This window comes from Lucilia sericata, unplaced genomic scaffold (assembly GCF_015586225.1).
Source record: "Lucilia sericata isolate MDLA Ls3-8-SP2 unplaced genomic scaffold, ASM1558622v1 Contig000048F_arrow, whole genome shotgun sequence".
NCBI classification, from domain to species: Eukaryota; Metazoa; Arthropoda; class Insecta; order Diptera; family Calliphoridae; genus Lucilia; species Lucilia sericata.
This window is the reverse complement of record NW_023994085.1, coordinates 634,868-650,657: the sequence shown is the minus strand read 5'-3', so window position 1 is coordinate 650,657 and position 15,790 is coordinate 634,868. Positions and strand designations below refer to the sequence as shown.

Here is a 15,790-nt window from a genome sequence, read left to right as displayed (position 1 = left end):
CAAATAAAGATTATATGATATACATACATACATACAAATAAATAAAGTTGTCTATTATTACGATTTTTGGGAAAAGATAGAAATAAATGGTAAATGGTGAAAATTATTCCCTTTTTTCCTTAATAATAAAACAAATATACTTGGCAACCCGGTAAATTTAACTTAATCTCATGTTTCAAAGTAATGTGCGCAATAGTGGAACCCCTTAATTCCAAATAACTATCATTATTAAAACAATAAAATTAATACTTTACCTTAAACTTTCACACAATTTATACAATGTTTTTAATTTTTTCATATCCAGGAAGCTTATTACACCATGTTCATTCATATCTATTATACGTTGTCAATTTTGTAGTAAGAAAAGCAGCAAAGAAACGCTTTTATTTACAACTTTTATTTTCCTCCAACAACACAAAGCTTTCATCAATACTTAACCATTATCACAAAAAACGCGCGAAACGAACACCACAATAAAAAGAAAAACAACAAAACTTTTGTTAAGATGAAATTCACTTACGGATTTTATTTTCATCGTTTGCACTTTAGATTTTTCAAGAAAATTCATTAGAATGCCGTAAATAAACCATTTATCTTCCCGTCTATCGCTTTTTCGTATTTGTAACTCGGATTTTAACATTTTTAAACGATTCTGAAAGGAGCAACCACTCGCGCACGTCTATTAGTTGCAAATTTTCTTAAGTGACTGAAGGAAAACTGAACGAAAAGGAATATAAACACAAAAGCAAAACAAAGAGTTGCCATACATTTGTATATGAAATTAGTGATTTTGAAGGGCAAACAAGTTTAAGACGAAAAAAACTTAGGAATTTTGAGGTAAATTACAAAATTCTGTCATAAATTATAGTTCAGACCAAAAATCAAGTGAAATCAAGATAAATGAAACAGAATAGTGTCGAAAATTACGGTGCTTGAACTTCCTACATATATAAAGGTTTATATGATTGGAGGGCTCTCTCCGAACCAACGTGGGATACGCTGGCATTTTGAGTGTTTAATACACTGCGAACAAATTACAGAGTTAAAAAAGAAAAAATTGTATGTACAAAATTTTCGCAGGGACAATTTTTCGAGGAAATAAAAATGTCAAATACAATTAAAAATCGAAAATAAAAACTATTTTATAGTTCGAGTTGAGATTCTTTTAATCCCTAAAATGCGAGAAGTGCCTGTAAATTGCAAACTAAAGGGCGATCAAACATAGTATCCATTAAAGGTAAGTAGTACCATAACTGTTTCGAATAAAAATTTTGAAAAACTATTGACCCCTATTCTGCATTTCAATTAGAATCGAAATTTTCTACGTTTGCCAACTTTTGAATTCTGCATTTCGATTCGACTCTCGGCTACATAAATAACTTACAAAAGCGTAGGTGCGATAGTAACGCAGAATACACACATTCATAAAACATCGAAACGAAATGGAATTGCTTCTTCTTTTTCTTACAATTCAGTTTTTTGTTGGAATACCTTTTTTCGATCGTTGCGTAACTGAATGCGTAAACGTAATTTTATCATAATAAAACTGTTATTTAAATTATAATTTATATATTTCTTCAATTACTTACCAATATTTAAATTACAAATAAATTAAACACAAGTTTACAATTAATTAATATTAACAAATTTATATATTTATACGAATATTTGAATTTTCACTTTAAAATAAATATAAAAAATATAAAATGAAGCTCCAATCCAAACCACCAAATCTGTTTGTTTTATATCTTTGTAAGTATGTTGACGAAAGCAGCATAAAAAAAATTGAAACTTGTTAAATTAACTTAATGTAAAACGATTTAGATTTAAGAATCGAATATGATATTTAAAATATCATTGAATTTAAATTATCATGCATTGGTGCAAGATAAAAAAAGATACATATTTAAAAAAAAAAAACGAAAAAAATACAAACATACAGAAATATAAAACGATACCGTAATTATTAAAAATTCTTAACATCAATAAACGGATTAGTAAATACTGAGAGATTATTTTTATTGCGGAGGACCCCAGGCGCGTAACAATGTCAAGGTTTTATTGAAATATGCACACCACTCTTCACGTTCTTCCTTCGTATCAGCCGACAATAAGTAACGTACAGTAGTTGTACGTCCATTGGGTACAATGATTAAGGATTCTTGATCTGTATCCTTAGCTGGTCTTTGGCATTCGAGCAGCATTGTATTTAGTCTGGCACAAATATCTCTGGGTGCTATATTGACTTTTAGAGAAGAACACGTGTAGAGGTCAATTGAACCCATGGGTGCCTTTTTCTTTTCATCATCGGGATATTTCCAATAGTTAAGCATGGTACCGTTTAAATGGCACCAACGCCTATGCCAAGCACCGAAGCCAGAAATGTCCTCAAACATGGTTAGAAAACCCTTGTACTCTACAGATACCGAAAGCTCACAGTTCACTTTCATATGAACTACACCTTCCAGGGGGCTAACACCTAAAACTTGTGTCAAAGTCCATGATGTACGTTGAATCTCCCGTAGAGAAAATATAGCAAAACCATATTGCACCAATGCTGGTGTACGCACAGCGTGAGGTCCCGCTGGACTCTGCACGGGCGGCATTACTAAGCGATTTTCAGATGCTTTCTTTTTGGGTGTCTTTAAGCCCGACTTCTTATTGCAATTTATGTGATATTTGACCTCATGTGGCAATACCTCTCTTTGTGCTGTCATGCCATAAATTTCCAAAGTCACTTTGAAATCAGCATAAACATTATTTAATTGCAAAACATCAGGAAACTTGACAGCCAATAGACCGGGTAAAGTGGGAACTGTTTTTGTGGCTAAAACATGTTCATTGTATTTGATTAGACAAACCAAGTGGTGGCCGGAGATTGTGTCCAATGATAATTTTCGTATATAATCCTGTCTTAAAGGAATAGTAATTTCTTTGACAGTCAAACGACCCTTTTCACGAGGTGCTCCTACAGGGCGTAGAGTTTTTTCAACACGTAAACGCTGAACTTCATCCAAGCAGGCTTGTCTACGATGAGCTACATATAAAACAGTCACCAATTAATTAATATATTTCTATATATAGGGGTTTTAAGTTATTAATGGTAATTACTTGCTACCAAGAGATGTCTTTCTCCCTCTACTGATTCTGTCGATCCTGAAAACTCTATAGTGGCTGCACATAAATTCAAGGCTTGACTGGTTTGAGCAATAACCTGTTGCTGTTTACATACTTCTTCTAGTAGTTTTTTAATTTTATCTTGAACCATATTTGCATCATCTACTTCAGAATCGGATTGAGTATCCTCATCAGTCTCTTCGGTGTCTGGTTCAAAATGTAAAGAAGTTCCAGTAGCAGCTGCTTTTGCGTCCAATTTTTCCATTGCTGAGCGTAGAACTTGCTGTTCACGACATATTTTACGTATGGGAGTAGAATTAGCACTCTGCAGAACAAAGAATCAACAAAAATATGAGTATCATAACAATGGAGCTGCATAATGTTTCTTTCTACTTACATTTGCACTTTGTTGTCTTCGATAAAAACTTACAGTATGAACGAGAGTAACAACATTATCACTTTCTTTATTCACACTCAACTCTGATTTGACTGGTTGCATGTAGGATGCATTGTTTGTTGTTGTTGTGGTTGTTGATATAGCTGCTCCATCTTGTGTATTTTTATAATCCGTTTCAGTACTAACCTTTCGAAAACTAAAACTATTTGATGCGGTTGTACCCTTGCTCTAATAATTTCAAAGAATAAAACTTTCAAAATGAAAACAATTTATATAAATATGTAACTTACATCTCTAGATAATTGGCTGGAATCATCTTCATCTTCCTCGTCTACATTATCATCCAAAGCCTCATCCAAGTAGTCATCTACCCCCATTGAAGCATCGGAGGAGTTAATAGATGCATCACGAATGTGATCATCAAAATAATGGTCCTTTTCGGCATAACGTACTTCCTGCAGATAAAGAGAGTTAACATTTGAAGGAACAATTTTAAAGGCTTTAAAGAAAACATACCTTAACTTTGCTGTTCACTTGCTTATCATTACTTTCAACAACTTGCATTATTTCACGTCCCAAACTACCATTGCATAAACCAACACTGCTGTCCTCGGCGTCTGATTCCATATAACTGCCACAAAAGAGTTGAACAAATTAATACGAAATGCAAATGTGTTATGGTATAATAAACAAAGATAGACACAGATTTATTCAAATAGAATACTAAAATCTAAAGAAATAAATAACTTAGAATCTAATCATGAAGTGTTATTTGGTTTGTTTATGTTTGTAAATGTATGATTATTTCAGATGCTATTCTATGCATAATAGAAAGAGTAGACAAGAATATAAACTTTCTTCACACCTGTCTTCATTTTCATCGTCCGATCTTTGATGATATTGATCATTATTGTGGCCACGTAATGGTTGAGTTGACGCCTGCATTTCATCTGCAGTGCTTTGTGCGGAAACCGATGCTGTGGTACAGCAATTATTTTCATTGTCTGACTCACAGGACTCATTCGATTCAAAACTGGGCAAGACTGGATACAAGCGCTGTTGTGTACCCTGATTCGACTTGCGGGGACGTTTATTATCTTCGTCAATTACATCGCCAGCTAAAAAAATTATATACCATTCATACAAAGAGAAGCTTTTTAATTATGTCTACTTACGAGATCTTCTTTTTGCTGTGATGTTCGTTGTATTTGTTGACATTGGTGGCGGAGGTGGTGGAGGAGTTGGCATACTTTTGTTAGTTGGTGTAGGAAATTGCTGCTGTTGGTTAAGGAAATCTTTTTGTTTGTTAAAACGATTGGCAATCAACTGCAAATCTTCCTCGCGTTGTTTTTTAATGTCGTCTTTGATTGTACTTCCTGTAGTAGCATTGACCAGGGCAGTCACTTTGTCACGTACTTTACTATCGACAAAAGTCTTTACAACGGGTACTGGGGTTGTAGCATTTTTTGTATCTTCCGCTCTTGAATGCACAGTTGGCTTTGCTAAATTTAAATGTTTAATAATAAAAGTTATAATCTTGGAAAGAAATTATTATTAATCATTAAGAAATTTTACCTTTTGTTAGTTCATCCTTTTTGTGATTTGTGTCTTGAATAATTTTACTTATTGGTGGAGCCATGCCAAAAGCTGCTTTTGGCACTAAAGCCTCACCTTTGTTTTTTTCAAACAATTTCATACGCTCTTTCAACGATAACTCCGTCGGGTCTTTTTGTGGCTTTTGTTGTTGTAACTGATTGTTTTGAACTTGAGATTCAAATATAGCTGCACGTCCTGACACCAAACCAGGTTTAACATTTAGCAGTTTTTTCTCATTTTGTTGAACTTTCTTTTCGGCTGCAGCATTAGTGGCCATAGAGGCAAATTTATTTGCATTTAATTTGCCCACAACACGCTTTTCTTCACTTATATCTTCTTTCGGTTTATCGGTAGTTGTGCAAGCAGACTCTCGAGCAGAATCTTTAGATTCAGCAAATTCATATGAAACTTTTACTGTAGAAGATTCTCTTCTTTGAAAGCCTTGAGCTTCCAATGAATTTATTACTTTAGGATCCCATTTCAACTGTTTAATTTTATTGTTTTCATTAGAATTTGATTTTTGATCTTCCGGCTGCGAAACTGTTGTTTTATTTTGTGTCTCAATAGCTACTCTGCCTCTACTTGGTAGTTCAGGTTTTGGTGGAGGTTGAGTTGTTGTGCCATGATGTGATGTGTCATCTTCCCATTGATTGATGGTATTAGCTAGAGCAGCTAATTTGCCTAAGCGCTGATTAGGCTTGCGTAATTGTGAATCTACACTGTCCTCATTGCCTTCGGCATGGAATTTACCTTCTGTGCGATGAATTGGAGAGGATAAGTCATCTGTATTCGAGTACAAAGCCCCTAAACGTTGTAAACGATTTCTGGAAGTATCACGTATTTTAGCACTTGGCTGATCTTGTTTTTGCTCTGTAACTGCATATTTAACTTCTTTACGTTCTTCATCACTACTACAATCCTGTTCTTCAACTTGAACCTGTACCTTTAATTATTAATTAAATAATTTTAGTTTAATAATAATAGGAACAATTTAATAATTTTCCTTTAAATTATTTCTTAATCTCACCTCGACATTTTTATCAGTAACAATATTAATTTCTATACCCAAATCCATATTTTCTTTGTCCACAGCAGAGAATTGTCTTAGAATTTTTTGAGGAGATGCTGGATTAATATTTTTATCCTTATTATTCTTTTCTATTACATTCAATCTATTTTTGTTTGCACCACTGCCGTCAGCCGACACAATTGTGTGCATCGGCTTTTGTTGTTGTTGTTGTTGTGACGCCATCGCCATTGTTGTTGCACAAGCGCCACTTAATGCATTAAAATTTGAGGAAGCCTCTTTATCGCATACAGGGAATTTACTAACATCTGCATTACTAATTCCCAGAGCACGGCTACGCTGTTCTGCCTTTTCAAGCATACGCTGAAATTAAAAAAAAAATACAAAAAGGTATTTGTTTAATAAAACCTCTGAAATGTTACTAGATATTTTGCAATTACCTGCGTGAAAGGATCCATTTCGAAATTTTTTCACAGACAATATGATAATCTTAATATAATAATTGTTATGGAATATTTGTTTATAAATAAATACTTTTTTAATTGTCACTTATAATAATTATTAGTTGTTAATATTAATTTAATATTTTAAAATTTTCCAATCGCAATTTATCAATTCACAAGTTATGCCGCGACTGCGGTTGCTGTTTGCTGTTGAAGAAAATTTCAAAAATATTTTTCCAAAAACTACACTAGGTGGCGTTCAGGTCGGTATAAACACAGAGTCGTATTTTTAACAGAGTTGCATTTAATCATAAGTAGGATTGATAGTATCAAAATTCTGTATTTTCCTCGAAATTTAACAATATTTAACTTAATTCCTTGTATTTACCCAGTACCTCATTTCCGTATTTTTCGCATCGAGAAAAATTGTCGGAAAATTTATGGTCATCTTGTATAAAACAGGACGAACATATTAAATTCAAATATTTGCTTAATTTTAATGCGAACATTTGATTCGCTCGATTCGAGAAAAATTCACAAACAACAGTTTTAAACAAAATTATCATAATTTTTAAAAATTCTTTTCTTACTGGTAGGGATCTATAAATTGACTTTCGGACAATCGGCTTTTTATCGTGTCGACTATTTTGCTCCCAAATTTTGTATGTCGACTATCATGTAGCAAAAAATCGAAATGTCGGGTTTGTAAATTAATACTTTAACAGTTTGTATACATTAAACTAATTTGTTCAAATTTTTACGCGATTGCTGAATAATTCACATATTTGTAACAGTTTATTCAGCCATCTAACTTCTACCGTATTGTCCTTATGACAAGAATCTATGTATAAAAACCTAATATGGACTGAAAATATATATATCTTATGTAAAATACATTTTTGGAATTGCACAAAAACTATTAATTGAGGAAGAGGACTGAAAAAATCTGGCAACAGTATTTGTCACCCTGTGTTTCTTAAAAAATCGCTGGAATATTTTCTTCCGCTAAATTGATTTTGAGATCACTAAATATAATGAAAAGTAGCTAAATTAACAACACCGAGTGTTTATTTTTTTACAATTTTTATATGAATTTAATAATTTCTTGTTTTATATATTCTTTTTAACAATATTAAAATAATGTCAATTGAAAATAAATTAGAATTACTATGGAATGGTGCAAATACTTTACAGAACGATTTACAAATACACAAGATGCTAAAATCTTATTACATGTAAGTTGATTTGGATTTTTATCCCTCTCTGTAGATTTCAACTTATAAATAATCATTTCTTATAGAAATACATGTCGGAAAATAGCTAAAAACCATGTGCAAATTCCCAAGGAAAAGTTTGCTACCTCACAAATGTGTCCACATTGTGGATGTTTTTGGAATGACAGTGAATATAGCCTTAAATTGATACCAAAGCAATTGAAAAATAGCACGAAAGCAAAAAAATTAATAGATAAATTGGAACAAGTTCAAGGTACTACTGGCCAAGTTTTGAAGAAAAAACAAAAAAATCGTGCAAAATGGTTAAAGAAAAAGATTACCAATCATTTGGCTATTAATTGTTATCAGTGCAAACGAAAATCTTTATTAAAAATGGAAGTTCCCAAATATAAAACTCGAAAGGAGTTAGTAAGTGAAAAAGTTCAAATTGAAAAAGAAGCACCCGTGTTAAATTCTGGAAAAAAGTCTGAAAAACAACATCAGCAGATAAGTAATAAAGGCTGTAATTCACCAAGTACATTGCAATCCAAATCCAAAAAAGAAAAAATAGGAAATAAATCACAAAATATAACCAAATCCAAGAATAAAAAACAAGCCAATTCGGATACAACGAATAAAGTTATTTCTAAAACACAAAAACAGAATTCTCTTCTACAATTGGCTGCTTTACTTCAAAAACAATCAAAGGATGATTCTAAGAACTCTGCTCAGAAGAGACTACAGTCATTTTTAAAGTAAAGAAGTCATGCATAGGTACTTTATACATATATAGATATATTTTTTTATTAATATATACAAATAAAATACCTATATAGAATAATTTTTAATTTAGATTGTAAACGATTAAACTAATTGCTGTTATTTTGTAAAAATAACTTATTTATTTTATTTTTAACCTTACAATTTTCTGTGCTATGCAGAATTAGCTGTTGTTGGTTATGTTATGTACTGATACTGTAAACATTAACATAGAAATTTGTTATGTAAAGTTCATAACATCCCAGCAAAGAATACAATTGTCTTTTCAGTAACATGAATTTAATAATTTAACTTGATTTTGGTTTTTTCGCCACTAATATAGTAAATATCATAATAATATAAGTAAACCATAACACAATATACATATGTACATAATAAAATGGTTGTATCATACCCATAACAATTTTATTTGATAAATTTACTCTAGTTTTCAAATTCACTTGATCATACAGTCCGATTTCTTACAGTCCTGTCACAGAATTCTATTCTGACCGAAAGTGGAATTATTATTTTGCTCAAAACCACATTCATTTTTTAAAGTGGAATTGAAATACTTTTGAAATTATTTTTTTAAGTTTTAATTAAAATATTTACTTAAAAATTCACTAAAACAATTATTTATTTATTTATTTATTCATTATTGTAATATAAAAGCCTCATTAGGCCAATTAAACTATATTACAAAGAAAACAAAAAGCCTAAATATCAATTAAACAAAAATTGCTTATACCTAAAAAAAAAAAATCTCAAATTACTGTAACAATGTTGAAAAATATTTACTTTTCTAAAGTAAACACAAAAAACAACTTTGGTAACACTGCTTTGGAGGCAAGATCGACTCATTCTTCTCCACATTGCATGGGGCGAGAACTTCTACGTGTGTATGTATCTATGTTTGTATATGGATACATGTAGATACATTTATGTGTGTTTTCATTTCATTCGGATTGTTGCTTATTTGAGTGTTGTATTTTTCAGTCTCTTCGCAATCGTTGTTATTAATGGACAAAAAAAGTATTAAAATAAGAAAAAGAAATAAAAAAAAATACTTCAACAATTAGTAGATTTTCGTAAAACATTATGAACTACTATTAAAAATGATTCATACGCTTGCGCGAATATCACCAGACAATTTAAATCTTTTATACAATTAAACAAAGATTTAACTCCCTTTTTTTAGAGTTTAATAAAGTGATTGTGTATTTTAATAAAAAAAATATGTGTGATTATAAAAAATATAAAAACAAAAATATGTTCAGAGAATAAGGATATGCTACAAAATTTTTAAACATATAAAAATTCAATACTCCCGAAAAAGGTACATATTTGCTATTTATATGGCTAAAAATTTGCATTCATTTGTATTTGTGTATTTAGTAAATAAGTATATACATTGTTACTAAACGACTTCAAAAATTAAACTTCATTCTTTTGTTTAGCTGTCTGTACATGTGTATATTATAGTTGGTGCATAAATAACATTGAAAAAAAGTTTATTTCTTTTTTTACTTTTACTCTTTTTTTTTGTGTATTTGAGTGTATGCACTTCTTTCTTTAATAATATAATGGTAAAATTTAAAAGTTTAATAGTATTTAATTGTGGCGGAAATAGTTAAATGCGTTTTGTTTTATGACAGTAAAAAGATCTTGGGTTTGGACAAAATACAAGCTTTCGATTAAGCCATTATATACAGGAAACTCTATGGATGGCTGTAGGCCTAGGCGTTGAAAAGGGAAATATTGTATATATGTATGTATGTAGTATTACTTTACATATTTTTTTATTCTAATTCTCTTAAAGGAAGTATACGCATAATAGTTATATACAAATATTATATACATATGTATGTAATTAGTAATCGTATATGTATATGGATTTAATAACTTTTCTACAGAAATCAAAGTATTATTTTAAGGTTCATTTGTTTCTAGTTCTTGAAGCATGAAATAAAGAAATCGTTTTTTTGTGCTCAGAAAGTGTGCCAAACAACTTTATTATAAGTGAAAAGTTTAAATCGTATTTGAACTGTTCATCCATAAACTCATACCCGGTTTAAATGTAATACATTTATATATATACATTTAATGTATGTACATAAAACGTATTCAATGGTACATACATAAGTATACATGTAAGTACTACAAGACCTGCCCTATAATATCTACATAAAAGTTAACAATTAAAAGTTATTATTATAATTGTGAGAATGTTTGTTTTTGCAAAAAGAGGGGGGTTACTCCCTATGTCGTATATATTTAAGATACAGAGTAACCCGCCAGACCTTATTCATTATGATTATCGAAAGGTCTCTAAAATACCTTTTATTTAATACACTTATCGGTTAATATACATACATATGTATATATACATACGAGCTATAAAAAAACTTGATGTTTTTTTAATGAAAATTATTCTAATATTTAAATAAGATTTCCTTTTAATGCCCTGATCTAGATTTAAAATGGCCTTAAATTATTTATAAATATCGGTTTATAGCTATTATAAACATTAGTTTACGAACACTAATCGAATTTTTACTTAAACATAAAACGAACGAACGCCAAGTTATGTTACTCTCAAAAAATAATGGTAAATAAACAACAACATTTAGTTCAAGGAGAGAGACTCCTTTGAGTGATTTTTAAATTTATATATGTAAGTTTGTATGATAAGAATGAATAGCTGTTCAATGTGCGTGTCCCAGGGCTTTGTTCGATTCTTTTTAATTTATTTTAGCATATTAATAAAAAAATTTTACATGAATATAATTTAAAAAAATTTTCTCTTTTTGTTTGACCTTAGTTTAAAGGAAACCTTGATATAACAACATTCATATTCATTCATATTATGAATATAATTAAGTTTTTATGTAGTAAAAATTAATTTTGAGCAATCTCCTCAAAATTGCAATAAACAACTTTTCCTTGTTGCCACTGATTTATACTCATGAACGATCTAATTAAAAATTTAAATACATATACACTCAAATACCACAACTAACTACAATTAAACACAATCTACTGGAAATATTCTTTTGTATTTGTAATTGACTTTTGACTTTGTTTTAATTAAGTGCAATTACGGTCAATTCTCTACACAAAGCAAAATAAGAAACTTCTTATAATTGTTTAATAAAATACATGCAAAAAAAAAAGAGAAATCAAGAACCACTGTAAAACTTAATAATTAAATAATGACTCACCCAAAGACTTACTGTCTCTTATTTAAAAAAGGAAACTTTAATTTTCTTTTATTATAAAATAGAATTAATGGAAACTACTAATACATGCTTAGATATTTTAAGAATAAATATTACATATACAAACAACCATAAACAACAATTAAACCAAACAAAAATAAAATGTTTAACACATATCTGTTGTTGTTTCAGATCCCAGAACAAGTGGCGCTGCAGGAGGCCAATAACATAAAATCAACATGAAACCTTAAATTATGTACATGTAGTTAATGCCTGTTGGTCTGTTAGTCAATATCTTCCTGTTATACAAGAAATATATTGTAAAGTGAATTAATAAAATATTTAATAAATACTTAAGAACTTCATAATCGTGTACAAGTGCTCCAATTCATATCATCTAAATAATAATAATAATAATACCTTAATAGCAAAATAATATTTGCTTTTAAATTTAAATAAACGTGTGAAAATACATTAACATTAACGTATGTATGTACATTTTGTACAAGTGTATTAATATAAAATTAAAAAAAAAATCTGATTAAATATTTCTACTAAATGTAGTTTATTTAACATCTTAACGTTAATTATAGGTGATACACCATAAATAAGTTTTTTTAAAAAATACCTAAATAATAATATAAAACAATAATAAAAATAATATACAGTTTAAAATAAACCACAATGGATTTGGATATAATACAATCGACCAAAGAAGGTGAAATCACGCAATTTTTATGCGGTAAGTCTGATATTCAATCGTTTTTCATTAAAGTTACACACACATAAATTTATGTTGAGTTGTGTCTACATTAGGGGGGTAAACTAAACATTTTGGGAATACATATGTACATCTCCTGTATCTGCCATTTAAAATTTTCTATAAAATGTAAACTAGTAAAATGTGTTATAATTCTATGTAAGTGTGTTCATTATAATAAAAATTAATACTTCTTAAATAGTGCCTCGAAAAATATTTCGAAATATAACGAGCAAATTCCATAAAATCCCATTAAATCCGAAATGTTTCTCTATTAAAATAAATTTTAGTTATTACTTGCTAGCAGCTAGATTTTATCTCTTTTTATTACTCACTATTTAATTTTTTAATTAAAACGATGAAAAAAAGAAAAAAAAAACATTTACGAAAATGAAAACAATAAAATGACGTTATTTTTTTAACAATGAGATCATTTTCAAGTTGACATAAATTGTATGAAATTTTCTTGATCATTTACGACAAGAGAGACGTAAGCTAGAAAACAGAAATTGTAATAACTTCAAAAAAATACAACAAAAACATTAAGTTATGACCCTTACGTCTCAAATGAAAGACGTTGCCCTCTGAAAATTAATCAAGAAATAAGATATCTTAGAAATTTATTAAGTTTACCGAATAATTCTAATATCAGTTCAACGTTTCATAAGCCAAACGAAATATTTACATATTAAGAAGATCTTCTAAAAACTTAAGTACGTACAATTTTGTCCCTTGTTTCACAGCTGTCTTTTTTCAAATATCAATTTACCTTTAAACTTTGAGTAATATAGTATATAGTGTTTAAAAGTACTTTGGGAGTATGTCCATCCAAATTAGTACTATATCACAACAATATACCATCTTAATCTGTGTAAAATTAAAAAAAAAAAAATACTCATAATTATAAAGCTCAATAATCTTTATTACAAATTTGTATTAACATTTAACAATTTATTTCAGATGTTCGAGATTATTTCAGAGCTTCATTAGCAACCTCAGAGTATGAAAATACATCAAATATGTTCTATTTGACTGCATCGGACTCAACCGAACAACTTTTAAATCGTTGTGAATGTCTATTGAATCGGTTAAATAACCAAAATCAAAAGACGTCATCAAATGGGAAGAGTTCATTTTCACCGTTACATCAACAATGGCAATCGAATCGCGATAAAATTAATGTAGATGTTAAACAAAATCAGAATGCAACAGAAGAAGTTTCATATCTCGATATGTCAGCATCACATTATAATAAAAGTGCTAGTAAGTTATTAATTAAATTTTTGTATACTCTTGTAAAGATAACATTCTGGTATTATTTTCTACTTCTAGAATCTCCAGTGGGAAAAATCGTAGACTTTAACAGTTCTGGAGATAGCGATAAAACATTTCGGTGTTCTACACTTGTCGTAAGGCAAAACAAAAGCTTTTTACATCGCATACACGATACCATGACAACAACTACAGACGATGAAACTGATGCGGAAGATGAGGATAACGAGAATCATAATGGCAACAAAATTAATCATTTTGAAGATGATCCGCAGATCTATGATATATGTCAAGTAACGACCCAAGGTTCAGATGGTGAAGAAGATGATATAGGGCTGGAAGAGACACAGAAAGCTATTACACCAGATTCTCACTTTTCACTGCCAAATATTGATTGTCCTTATATGGACTTGCCAGCAGGCCATTTGTCTATCAAGAAATCAACAAAATACGGCCAATTGCTGCGAATTGAGAAAAGACTGTTTTTTGATCAAAGCAAGAAATATTATTGCGGCATATTAAACGATTGGTTGCTTTGTTATGCCGATGGACCAACCTCGAATAGACCGACAATCAGTCTGTATTTAAAAATACCATCTATTGAAATAGAACATTTTGGAGAAGGCAAACGGCGAGATGTTTGTTTTCAAATTACAACTTGTGATCCCAGCAAAAGATTTGTTTTTCAAGCTGTAAATGAAATAGATGCCAAAGAATGGATACATGCCGTAGAAGCGGCTATAAGGAGTGATGTAAGTGGCATAGAAGTAAGAAACTCAAATACACGTAAACTTCCCACGCCACCGGTAATGAAAAAACTAACATTCTTAAACACTTTTCAAAGAGGTAATGAAACTCTATCTACTACTACTTCTAATGATTGCATATATGAGGAACCATCGCCCACTCATCAATATGTAACAAGTCCTAGTTCAGAGAAAGACCAAAGACCAGAATTGCCTCATAAGCAAAGCAATCCTTTAGCTTTGGCCAATCAATTCGAATATGATGTTCCCAAGTGTCCACCGCAACCATTAAATTATAATTCCAATAATGACATCCTGTTGATAAATCCCTATGAAAATAATGCAAATAGTGCGCCATCACCACCACCATCTGTCGCACAAAAGACGTGTTCGAAAATTGAAGAAAATTTAGATTTTCAGGCCAAGGTTAAAGATGTCCACAGCAAATTAACTAGTCAATTGTCCAGTGGTCCAAATATTAAGAAATCACTTAAAAAATCAGTACTATCGTCATCTCAAGGTGATGCTGAATCTATTGTTACGTCCAATACATCAATATCATCACCCCCCATATCGCCATTGCCTACAGCTTCAGAATTGAAAAAGCAAAAGAAAACATCAACTCCCCCAAATAGCCCACAAAAAACACCCAATGAAAAGTCATCGTTTGCCAAAAATTGGTTCCTAAATAGGCTAAATAAAACCACCTCTTCTACAAGATCCAATCCATCGTCTCCCTCAAATTCTCCGTCTAAATGTAAACAGAGTGAAAAGGAAAATCTTCTTAACTCTACGTCAGACGTATGCGATGGGTACGATATGAGCAGCAATCCCGTGTCCCCAATACTGCAGTCTTCTTCTCCAACAAGTGGTAAAAGTAAAGTTAATATGATAATCAATCAGCTAGAGGCTAGTGGTCATTTGGCATCAATGTTTAGCGTAGATGCTGTTGCTTCATTTAGTTCCTTTTGTGACAATGATTGCAATAACTATGAACCTATTATGACCATTTCATCGCCTCCCTCTAACCTATTGAAAAAAGTTTAGTTTTCACCTAAACGTAAGAATCATCTAGTTGTAAGTAATAGGAGTTTTATGTACAAAATACAAATTTTAAAAAATTGTTTTCAAAATAAAATTGCATTGCAGTATAATCCTATACATATAATACTCGCAGCGTCTTTGTCTTTTACAGTTTTTTTTTTATTTATCTCTGACACCAAACAATTGATAAAACG

The 15,790-nt window shown here is 30.4% G+C and overlaps 4 protein-coding genes across 6 annotated transcripts in view; 2 read left to right on the top strand and 2 right to left on the bottom strand.

Moving 5' to 3' along the window:
* LOC119615930 (titin) overlaps positions 1-694 on the bottom strand; it is a 96,446-nt gene extending 95,752 nt beyond the window's left edge. Inside the window, exon 1 of the mRNA XM_037971971.1 lies at positions 255-694. The gene's annotated coding sequence lies outside the window, so the exon portion shown is untranslated. The remainder of the gene's footprint in view (positions 1-254) is intronic.
* Positions 695-1,622: 928 nt separating this feature from the next.
* Positions 1,623-6,795, bottom strand: LOC119615900 (anillin). 2 transcript variants are annotated; one of them, XM_037971892.1, is made up of 10 exons: positions 6,578-6,795; positions 6,138-6,500; positions 5,090-6,053; positions 4,690-5,016; positions 4,380-4,632; positions 4,031-4,145; positions 3,805-3,969; positions 3,515-3,742; positions 3,112-3,442; positions 1,623-3,037 (listed from the first exon to the last, which is right to left on the bottom strand). In XM_037971892.1, exons 1-10 carry the CDS (start codon positions 6,593-6,595, stop codon positions 2,019-2,021), a joined length of 3,783 nt encoding a protein of 1,260 aa, XP_037827820.1. In that variant the 5' UTR covers positions 6,596-6,795; the 3' UTR covers positions 1,623-2,018. The 2 variants fall into 2 exon arrangements, with proteins under 2 accessions (XP_037827820.1, XP_037827821.1); XM_037971893.1 differs by having other exon boundaries at positions 4,380-4,611.
* An 822-nt stretch (positions 6,796-7,617) lies between these two features.
* Positions 7,618-9,277, top strand: LOC119615850. The gene is made up of 2 exons (XM_037971838.1): positions 7,618-7,815; positions 7,881-9,277. The coding sequence occupies exons 1-2, from the start codon at positions 7,721-7,723 to the stop codon at positions 8,551-8,553; spliced, it is 768 nt and encodes a 255-aa protein (XP_037827766.1). The 5' UTR covers positions 7,618-7,720; the 3' UTR covers positions 8,554-9,277.
* Positions 7,881-15,783, top strand: LOC119615833. Of its 2 annotated transcripts, none has more exons than XM_037971820.1 (4): positions 7,881-8,568; positions 11,967-12,516; positions 13,495-13,797; positions 13,867-15,783. In XM_037971820.1, the coding sequence occupies exons 2-4, from the start codon at positions 12,459-12,461 to the stop codon at positions 15,597-15,599; spliced, it is 2,094 nt and encodes a 697-aa protein (XP_037827748.1). In that variant the 5' UTR covers positions 7,881-8,568; positions 11,967-12,458; the 3' UTR covers positions 15,600-15,783. The 2 variants fall into 2 exon arrangements, with proteins under 2 accessions (XP_037827748.1, XP_037827756.1); XM_037971828.1 differs by lacking the exon at positions 7,881-8,568 and adding an exon at positions 9,448-9,892.
* The last annotated feature ends 7 nt before the right edge of the window (positions 15,784-15,790 follow it).

What these genes read in the sequence shown, in the direction of transcription:
- LOC119615850 (XM_037971838.1), top strand. Translation starts at nt 7,721, where the DNA reads ATGTCAATTGAAAATAAATTAGAATTACTATGGAATGGTGCAAATACT. An exon ending in ATGCTAAAATCTTATTACAT is followed by an intron (nt 7,816 to 7,880) that starts GTAAGTTGATTT and finishes CATTTCTTATAG; the next exon opens with AAATACATGTCGGAAAATAG.
- LOC119615900 (XM_037971892.1), bottom strand. An exon ending in GACGATGAAAATGAAGACAG is followed by an intron (nt 4,146 to 4,379) that starts GTGTGAAGAAAG and finishes CTTTTGTGGCAG; the next exon opens with TTATATGGAATCAGACGCCG. An exon ending in GAAGACAACAAAGTGCAAAT is followed by an intron (nt 3,443 to 3,514) that starts GTAAGTAGAAAG and finishes TTTGTTCTGCAG; the next exon opens with AGTGCTAATTCTACTCCCAT.
- LOC119615833 (XM_037971820.1), top strand. Translation starts at nt 12,459, where the DNA reads ATGGATTTGGATATAATACAATCGACCAAAGAAGGTGAAATCACGCAA. An exon ending in AATCACGCAATTTTTATGCG is followed by an intron (nt 12,517 to 13,494) that starts GTAAGTCTGATA and finishes AATTTATTTCAG; the next exon opens with ATGTTCGAGATTATTTCAGA. An exon ending in ACATTATAATAAAAGTGCTA is followed by an intron (nt 13,798 to 13,866) that starts GTAAGTTATTAA and finishes TTCTACTTCTAG; the next exon opens with AATCTCCAGTGGGAAAAATC.